General features: G+C 40.2%; 1 protein-coding gene across 2 annotated transcripts; it reads left to right on the forward strand.

Annotated features, from left to right (window-relative positions):
• Positions 1 to 531: 531 nt before the first annotated feature.
• Positions 532 to 8,991, forward strand: slc35g2b (solute carrier family 35 member G2b). 2 transcript variants are annotated; one of them, XM_017031478.2, is made up of 2 exons: positions 532 to 5,858; positions 7,131 to 8,991. In XM_017031478.2, the coding sequence occupies exon 2, from the start codon at positions 7,157 to 7,159 to the stop codon at positions 8,405 to 8,407; it is 1,251 nt and encodes a 416-aa protein (XP_016886967.1). In that variant the 5' UTR covers positions 532 to 5,858; positions 7,131 to 7,156; the 3' UTR covers positions 8,408 to 8,991. The 2 variants fall into 2 exon arrangements, with proteins under 2 accessions (XP_016886967.1, XP_008306236.1); XM_008308014.3 differs by having other exon boundaries at positions 533 to 5,981; positions 7,131 to 8,989.
• Positions 8,992 to 10,644: the final 1,653 nt, after the last annotated feature.

Consider the following 10,644-nt stretch of genomic DNA (forward strand, 5'->3'; position numbering starts at 1 on the left):
TGTTGTAACATTTTAATGGGCTGACAGTTGCCAAAAGGCCATTCTCCTGAGAGGAGCAGCACATGCATAATGAATCAGCGGAGACACTCCTGTCCACCGTGAGGCTGCTGCACCAGGTCTTGCTGTCTGCTCTGTGGCACCAGAGCACAGGTCAATGAAAAGCAGGACTGGCCAGGTCTTAATCGCAGACTGACGTGAGGTCGAACCACCTGAGGCAGGACTGATGTTTTCTAATCCAGATGGGCTGTTGGACGGAGAGAGGAGGAGACAGATAGATAGACAGATAGATAGACAGATAGATAGATAGACAGATAGATAGACAGACAGACAGACAGATAGACAGACAGATAGATAGATAGACAGATAGATAGATAGATACATAGACAGACAGACAGATAGACAGATAGATAGATAGATAGATAGATAGATAGATAGATAGATAGATAGACAGATAGACAGACAGATAGATAGACAGATAGATAGACAGACAGATAGATAGATAGACAGACAGACAGATAGATAGATAGATAGATAGACAGACAGACAGATAGATAGATAGATAGACAGATAGACAGACAGATAGATAGATAATTCAATATCTACCCTGTTTTTCTAGCACCTAGCTTCTAAAAAAGCAGCAGAAAGAAAAAGAAAACCTGTATCAACTAGCTCTGTCCATGGTACTGGAAATGATTATAACTACCATTATTGTTAAAACCAGACAGGGATCTCTCAGCCAATCAGCAGCCATGTAATGCCCTCGTCCTGATTGCCTGCTATTCAGAAGCCTTTATGTTCTACTGTGATCTCTCTCCCAAAGATTGTCCCAAGCCTGATTCATCCAATCAGCCTGGGTGAATCAGGCTGTTCTTTTATCACCACTTGGTGTTTTTGATGATAGTTTTTTTTTTTAGCTTTTGTGATGAGCCATAAACAAACAGCAGTGTTCTAGTATTGTGTGGAAAGATAGCTGTTTCAACTGAAGTACCACCTGTGAGTGTGTTATTTTTCTCCAGTTAATGTCAGTGTCAGTGAGGCCAGTTTTATATCTACCTGTTAGAAACCCAGCAGAACCACTTTAGTTTGTTTTATAGGTTTTTAAATGCTGTTCTGTCGGGTTCTTTTTCAACAGTAATAATCCTATTATTTGGATTAGTCACAAAAAAAAAAACAGGTGAGAAAAACTTACATCCTCCTGCTGTTATTTGTCTTTCTTTCCCAGCAAAAAAAGAATGTGTGGATTATTGATCCAAAGCTACCCTGCCATTAATAAGATTAATACATTTTTTAAATTAATTTTAATTCTAATTAATTAAATATTTTCTCTTCTTAATTGTTCCAAAATATAGAAAACATTTACATAAAAATATAATTTTTTTTAAAAGAAAGGTACTGAGGATCCTTGGTTAGTGAAAAGGTTAATGGTCCAACATCATGGATCATCTCTGACTAAAGAACAGCCACTGTTTGTTATTGATCTGAACCAGTGTGAGTCGTTGTCTCTACCATTAAATATTTACACACTGCAAACAGGTTCCAATAATTGGTCCGTGTTGACAGGTTTAGCGCCCTCTATTACGACTGTATCCTGACCACACGCTCCCCGGCTCTAGCCTCGTGTATGCACTCACAGGAACAAACACACATTAAATCAGATGATAACCAGGAACCCTAGCCCTCAGAAATGAAGTGAATCAAATGAAAAGTGACCCATCTGCTGCCCACACTCAGTCAGTCAGGCTTATCAAAGTTTCAGGGTACAGCCTGCCACTAAACACTAACCACAGCCCTGGAACAGAGTCTTCCCCGGCGGTGTCGTGAATCAGGACTCCTTTAGATAGAAATGGTAGAGTTGTTTCGAACACGCAGTAGCTTAACTGAGACTATTGTTCCACGTTGGCTGCTGTAACGAACTGATTTAACCTCAGCAGAAGAAGAAAAGGGAAGGTGTGAAAACGTGTGTGGAACGTGTAAACCACACCATTGTGTTCCTGCCATCGATGGATATTTGTGGAGGCAGAATAAATAGAACCACACAGTCATCTTTTGTTTCATCAACTTCAAATCTGCGGTTAGTGCTATTGCCTTACAGCATGATGGTCAGCAGTTCGATCCCTGTCAGTAATTGATGGTTCATCTGTGTGGAGTTTTCTTGTGTGTGTGTGTGTGTCTATTGGGGGCGAGGGGAGGGGGGTTCTCAATATTGTAGTTACTGTACATGCAGTTAATTGGACTCCAGTTTTTGATTGGTCGTTTGAACCCCACCCATGTCCGGTGATTGGCTCCAGTTCTCCAGGAAACCCCTTCAAAGTGAAAAGAGATTAAAACGGATTGTGGCAGAGATTAGTGTTGTTCTCAGGGGACCTGCTGGTCAGACATGTGTCCCTCTGGTGGGGGTTGGTCCCTGATATCACCTGCTTGCTGCCAATTCTCTTTATTGATTTTAGTCTACATCGACTCCACAAAAAGGTGTATTGATCAGGTCTGATCTAGAGTAATAATCCACCTGTCATCGCTGACCACACAGATCTGAATGAATAAGACAGATGGTCAGCTGACTCTAATGTACACAAATACCACCTGTCAGTGTGTACGGCTTTACCATTGTTTAGAGTGGAGAGATGTGGGGGAGGTGTTCTTTGGGTTAGAAGCCTCTTCTTTTCTTTGGCCTCATGTTTTGTTGCCATGAGTGATTCTCATATGTTGCAAAATGCTGTTAAATGCTTAAAAAAAAATTTTTTAATTAAAACTTCTCTAGTTTGAAAACTTTTCCCTGACTTTCCACAAATTGTGTTAAATCACAGTTTCATAAAATCACATTTTCCTCAAAAAAATGTGAGCTTATTTGTTGATTTGTCCCACGTGAACACTGGTAAAATCTCATCTACTCCAGTGCCACCCAGGAGCAAATCGACTTTTTGGTCTTCGTCCTCTATTTATTCTTCTTTATTTGTCCTGCAGTGACAAGCCTGGTCTCGTCTTCACTTTTCTCCAACTCCTTAAAATGCCTTTAGAGACCCATAGGGCAATTTATCAGCGCAGGGGTGGCTGTCCGTATCTGTCCAATTCTAAATGTGGGCTCTGCCTGTTTTACTGGTTTGACTCATTACTACTTAATTAGTCACGGCACTGAACAGAAGATAAATGAATGTCTGGATGTTATGGGCAGCAGACGAGAGAAGATCAATAGAAAACACACATCAGGACTTTATTGCTTTATCATTTCAAATGCTGATGGAATTTAATTTTCCCTTTTTAAATGGTAACATTTATATTAAATGTTTGTAATATCTGCGTTTGCCAGTAGAGCCGTAGTCTGCTACAGCTGCTTGAACATAAGATGAGAGCAGTGAGGATTATAGAGACTCACTGCGTCGGCCTCTCCCTGGAGATATTTCTCCCTCTGTTGAGAAAAAGCCTCCATGAATTTCTTATGGGGGAGATTATGCAGCTGGGACGGTAAAATAAAAGGAAAAGCCCACGATTTTTTAAAAAAAGATATAAAACATCATTCAACTTGTTTCTATGGCACTGGGACTAAATGCTGAAATCCTGAATCCAGCCACAGCGCAGCAGTAGGATGTCACATGACCCGGGGAACCGACATCTCACATGAACTCTGAAGGGGAATAAAAGATTCAGGCATATAATCCTGTTAAAGAGAGAAGGTTCCTGTGAAACCTCTCAGGGTAGAAGAGTCCACTCAAGCTTATGTATTATCTTTTTAAACATGTGCTTTAATGCCACTTAATGCTAAGCTACAGCTAACGTTGGCTAAGATGTAGCTTAAAATGTACTGAAAAATGAGACTAACATTGATTTCAATAGCACAGTCTGTGTTCAATCTGCTTGGCTAAGCTCAAAAAACATTTATGATTACAGATTAATCACATTCTCCTTCAACAGTAGCTAAAACAGCAGAATAACGGCTAAAGGTAACCAAACATATGCTAGCAATGTTAGCTGTACACAGAGTGTTTATTCTTTTTTATTATTATTTCTTTTTACTTCTTCTTTCTTTTATTCCTAACTTTTGCAAATCCATGACCTTTGTCAATTTGGGAACATTTCATTTCTAAAAGGTCATGTGTTCAGAGATTGACATATTCGTAGTAGTGAAGGAAATATTTTTAAACAAGTAAACAAACAAAGAAAATCAACAAATTAGATTAAGAATACAAATACATAGGTCATATAATTTTTGATTTTGACCATTTTTTTTCACACGACATCTGCAGTTAAACACGAATATATTTTCCATACTAGTTTTTTATATATTTTTGTTTTGTAAAATATTATGACGTCAGTTCATTTCTATTCACTGACTTGTGACACACTCAACCAAATTTGATATTTGCAATATTTTAATGATTATATTTATTAAGACTTTCATTTAAATCCTCTTATGTCAGTGGTCTGTATCTGTTTATCTGCCGCCAGTGATCGGTGGCACATATTAGGGGTTGATTACATCCTTTGTAGCTTTATTATCACTGTTGTCATCTTTAAATAGCTGAGTGTAAATGTTGACGGTGGGTTAATTGCAGTAGCATCGCAAATCACCCATCGACGTTTCTATTTACCAATCAGCAGTCAGCAGCACTGGCAGAGGCAGAGTCTCCATTACCAAGGCGGGTCCCTGTTGCACAGCCTCAGGGGTTAAAGGCAACTGTCTAATTTTAGTGCTTTTACTGCACATCCCACCCCCACCCCCACCCCTTCAAACACACCCATATTGAAAGGCCTATAAATTTATTTAATTTACGTCTTCTTTCCAGCCACTGTTTCCGTTTGACGTGTGCTTGACATCAGCACTCGTACTGATGTGTTTTAGTTTAAATTGCACAATATGGATGTTTGAATTTGGGGAGTGAAAGTGATTTAATGGAGGAGGGAAGGATGTACCCTCCACCCCCTCCTGGAACCAGGCTGTGATAAAATGAACCGTGTACGTGAGACGGAGAGTTGGTCCCCGCAGAGTCGCACTGGTGCAAATCAGATGATTTCACGCAGTGGGAATATCAAGGGAATTTACAGTGCCCCTTTAAGAGGACACGTCGAATAAAAAAGAATGGAATGCAGATATAATGGCATAGAATGTGCAGTTAAAAACACAATAACTGCCCTAATAAAAATGTATCTTAAATGTATTTACTACATTACATTAAAGACAAAACCAAATAGTTAAAAAAAAACTAGTATTTATTTCTTTTACGGTACTTGATGATTAAATGTCACCTCAATCTTGACCCTTGTTTAAAAAATATATTGATTTGTATTCAAACCTTGTTTCTGAGGCTGGCAGCAGTGCAGTGTTCTCACACATCTGTGAGTGAGATGTTTGCTGAATACATTCGGTGTTTGTTGCAGTAGTAAAGTAAAAACACTGCAGCTATTTATGTATTTGTTTGTTTATTTATTTATTTTTGCATGAATGGATATTTCCTGTTTGCATCCTACTGGTGCCTTTTAATCAGCTTTATGAATTCAGACGGGAGACACGTCTTAAAATGGATGTTTCTAATCCCATGAACACCATTAGGATGACGAGGATGGTGTGTTTTTGACGCACATCCATTTTCCATTCTGAGTGATGACGTTGTAGGAGCTGTGACAGGGAGGAGGAGGAGGGGGAGGAACCTCTGGATGTGACAGTTGCTACTCTCTCCCGGCTTCATCAGCGCTCTCCCTCCTCATCCTCACCCTCCTCATCATCACCATCATCATCGTCACCAGCAGCAGCAGCAGCTCCAGCTCCATCAGCTGCCGTGCCTCCATCCACCGACACGCACGCATCTTGGAGAGTCGCTCCAGTGAAAGGGAGGAAGAGAAGGAAGAAGGAGGAGAGGATGGAGGAGGTGAAGATCATGGGTGAATGGCATTTGGCTGTGAAGCGTGAGGATCAAGAAATCATGCGAGGTCTTCATTTATGACACAAACCCGAGTTCGTGCTTGATAGAAACTAATTCAGAAACATAAAGGTAGGACAAACCATTCATCATCTCACACTAAAAAGGCTCATAATCCTGAATTAAAATTATATGATAATGGATGTAGATTTTTCTTTTCTTTATTTGCTTTATTTCCTATCTGACTGCGTGTACCGTTAATAGTTATTTGATCTGCCTGCACTTAAAAACAAGTAGTCTTAATATACTTTATATTTATAACCTTTTTTATGTTTTAATGACGCATATCTTGCATATAAACATACTAATTATCCTTTTGAATAATTAGTTAAATAATGTCGATGTATTAAAAGCATGCATGAACGCCCGTATGTCAGAGATTCCTGTTAGTGTCCACTACCCCCTAGTGGTTTAAGCTGGAACTAGAAACGAATGACAAAAAAAAAAAAAGTTTAGAAAATTTTTTGTAAGAAATCCGTGAGATTTCTTTGTAATTTTTGTGCTGTTTTAAACTTGCACTTTCAAAGGACGTTACACAGCGGTTTAATTAGTTGCTACCTTTAAAAAAAGGATCGTAAATACGTCGACTCATGGCTGAGGGTCAACACTACAGGGTGGGTTTCTTTTGATTTATGCAGCACAGCTCCATTCACCTCCTACTTGGCCCACATTCAAGTATCTTCTCCTGTGGTTTCCCTCTTACGTAACTTCAACCCCTTTCACACTACATCAACCTCACTCTGCACATTGTATTAGCCTGCAGTGATATAGCATGTACATACAGTATATGTGTGTGTGTGCAGTGTGTGCTAGCCATTAAGAATCATTTCCCTTTTTTTAACAAATATTTTGTGATCAATTTAGGTTTGGTTTAAGCTATCTTATCTATAACAGGCTACATCTGTTTTGGTTACCTTATAGCAGTGCTCTGGTAAAGCGCTTATTTTAATACGACATTTAGCTTTTTTTCCAGCTAACACTGAGCTGTATCTGGATCATTTGTTTTCTATTTTAACTGTTCAACCAATTGTTGGTTATTTGCATTTTTATATTACTTTTGTTTTGCCATTTTTGGATTTTTTGCTGGTTATTTGCATTTTTATATTTTGTTTTGCCATTTTTGGATTTTTTGCTATGAATAAGCTTTGAATGATGCATATTTTAAAAAGTTATGAATTTATATGTAAATTTTTTTAAAAATAATTTTCCTTTAATTTTCAGTTTACACCTTCATACACCTGCTCAACATGGATGTATCTCCCCCCTCACTTCAGCATCAATCAAAAAAGAGGGTAAAGATCCACCCAAACACAGTGACGGTGAAATACGCCACTCACTTTCCTCAGCCTGGCGATGAGGGCTACGATGATGCGCCCTCTTTTGAGGAATTTGGCGCCTTTGCAGAAGCTAACGTGGACAAGAGACTGGTGTCAGACAGTAAAGGTGGCAGGACTTTTTTTGGCACCATGGAGACCCCGCCCAAACAGCCAAGTGTGCAGAGAGACAAGGGGGTTGGAGGCCAGCTGGCCAGCTTTGGCGAGGCCAACGTCCTGGCCTCCAGAGTGACCTGGATGGCTCTGTTTGGAGCAGCGGTGGCTCACGGCTGCGTGGCACTGATCACTCGATTAGCGGCCGACCGCTCTAAAGTGCCCTCTCTGGAGCTGCTCTTCATCCGCTCTGTCATCCAAGTCCTGTCCATCCTGGTGGTCTTCTACTACCACGAGGCCCCCTTCGGCCCCAAGGGCTACCGTCTGCGTCTCTTCTTCTACGGCGTCTGCAACGTTATCTCCATCACCTGCGCGTACACCTCCTTTGCCATCGTACCGCCCAGTAACGGCACCATCATGTGGCGTGCCTCCACCACCGTCTTCAGTGCGGTACTAGCGTTCCTGCTCCTGGACGAGAGGCTGGGCTACACAGATGTGGTCACAGTGGTGGGCAGCGTCTTCGGTCTGTGCCTGGTCATGGTGCCAAATGTAGCCGATCAGGAGAAGTCCAGACTGGGCTTCTGGAAGGAGGCCTTCGGCTACACAATGACAGTGATGGCTGGTTTGACAGCTGCCCTCTCCATGATTGTCTACAGAGCCATAAAGGAGCGAGTCAGCATGTGGACAGCACTCTTCACGTTCGGCTGGACGGGCACTGTGTGGGGTGCCTCCACTATGTTTATCATGCAGGAGCCCATCATTCCCCTGGACGGGGAGACCTGGGGCTATTTAATTGGAATCTGTATCTGCTCCACGGTGGCGTTTTTAGGAGTTTACTACGCCCTCAACAAGTTTCATCCAGCCTTAGTTAGCACCGTGCAGCACCTGGAAATCGTGGTGGCCATGTTCCTTCAGCTCATCGTCCTGAGGATGATCCCGTCCATCTATGATGTCATCGGAGGCCTGGTCATCATGATCAGCGTGTTCACTCTGACGGGGCTCAAACTGTACAGGGTGAGCAGGGCCATGAGGCAGGATTATCAGGAGATTCTAGACTCGCCCATCAAATGAGTTTATGCTCCACGAGTTTACAGTGTTGTTTGGTTGTGCAATTTCAAAGAATGTCTGAGTCGTCATCTGATGATTTCGTATTGGTGTGTTGTTGGAAGAGTTTCAGTCATGATGTGAACTAATGTCTTAATATCTGTCTGTGAAATAAACGTGTAATATTGTGACCCATGACCCATAACAATGATGATGATATTGATGTCGATGTTTCACGGACCAAATGTCAAGAAATGAAAAAAAAAAAACAACCAAACAAATCGGTTTCATTTCTGTAATTAAATTAAAGTTTTAAATCAAATAGAATACTTATTGTGGATTAAAAAAAAGGGAATTTAATGATATCACTGCGTTACATACTGTGTTGTCATGCTGCTGCTGATGTCAAAATGTGTAAATGTCAGCAGAGACTGCATTAAAAAAAAACAAGGAAAATAAAAGAATAAAATCACAAAATAAATTCACAAAATATCTGGCACTGAATTTATTTTCTGTAATTTGTCATTTTGTTCTTTAGCTTAGTTTACAGAACCTGCAGAAATAAATTAAAACTCATTGATGGAAAAAGAAGTCAACAAATGTTGAGCTATAATAAGCTGCAATAGCTAATTGTTAGCCAACTGACGTTAGCTCAAACTGCTACAGTAGTAGTGGGGCTATGTGTTATGCTGTGTAGTTTATTTCTACCCTTAAATAAGTTGGAAGATGTGTGAAACCAACCCAGCTGATATAATTAATTAAATTAACATTTGGTTAAGTTATGCTGTGTAAAAAAAACCGTAAAATAAGTTTATTTCCACCCTTAAATAAGTTGGAAGGTGTGTGAAACCAACCCAGCTGACATAATTAATTAAATTAACATTTGGTTAATGCACTAATTTGTGCACAGTGTGAATAATCCGTACTCTTTACTGGGGACGTTTTTGCACCAGTCCCAGTTGATGTTTGATACTTAACACCAGTGATTTCACCGCTGCTCTGCTGCTTCTGTTTACTTTCATACACGCGTCAAGCTAATGCCCAGAGGCAGCTGCACTGAATTGAATTAAAGTGATCCTTAACAACAAGAGACCCTCTGCCTTTGTGCTCCGTGACTCAGTACTTCTGAGTGTTGCAACAGCAACAGTAGGAGCAACAGCAGCAGCAGCAGCATATCCTCCCCCTCTAACCACTGTGGTTCATGTCTCCTGAATCACGTCATCAGTTGTGGAACCAAATGAGAGCAATAATAATAATAATAATAATAACAGTAAATGCTGAGTGAGTAAAGGATGAGCGTGTTGCATGTTCAGAACTAACATGACGTGTGTTTCAATGAAAGCCCAGCAGGTGGCATTCACCAGCTGTTATATTATTCAGACAAAAGCCTCAAACAGAAGAGAGATTTTCCTTGGGAAGACAATCATTTATGTATGTATTTTATGCCCGTTTGCTGCTCGTTTTGTTCTCAGTCGATCACAGCTTTGAATTGAATTTTTTTTAAAAAGAGAAGAGAAGCTGTCGGTGTCTGAGTCAGGCTTTTTCCCACTGAAAGAGGAAGTCTAGATTTGAGGTTATTATCTCACTCGACTGTGGTTGATCACAGTCTTGTAACTCATAAAAAAAAAAAAAAAAAATTAAAAAAAACTTTCGAGCAAACACCAGCTCCATTTATTTACATCCAGTAGCTGAACTATTTCTATCATAAGTGTAAAAATGTCAATATTTTTCGCTTTTTCTGCAACACATACGTCCACGGACTCATGTGCTTTTAACATTTGTAAGAGTTGTTTGTGCAAGTTTTGTTGGCCACCAAAAAACTATTTGGAAATACTTTTTGGGAAATGCCCTAAAGCTGTAAAAATGAAAGCACTTGGGGAATATTTGAGCTAATTCTCTGGTTTTTAACGTCAGTAGGGGATATATTTCTAAAACTAGTGGCCTGGAATGCCCCTTTTTCTGGGCTTTAAATACCCCGTGTTTGTTGTTGCAGAGCAAATAAACAAAGAAGAAATAAATAAATAAAATGATTATAAGATAGATGTTTTTTTCGCCAGTTCTTATAAACGTCTGGTAAAATCTTTTTAAAAAATCCTAATTCTCCAGCATCCAGTGCACATCCCACCGTGAAACATCAGCAACTGCAGTGTGATTGACTGACAGTGGCGTCGTCTTATCAGAAAGCAACTGGTTCTCACGTAGCCAATCCAATACCACGGTGGGCGGGGTCTAGAGTCGCAACAGCTTGTGCAGCGGCTGTTAGC

Source organism: Cynoglossus semilaevis, chromosome 3 (assembly GCF_000523025.1).
Source record: "Cynoglossus semilaevis isolate Cse_v1.0 chromosome 3, Cse_v1.0, whole genome shotgun sequence".
NCBI classification, from domain to species: domain Eukaryota; kingdom Metazoa; phylum Chordata; class Actinopteri; order Pleuronectiformes; family Cynoglossidae; genus Cynoglossus; species Cynoglossus semilaevis.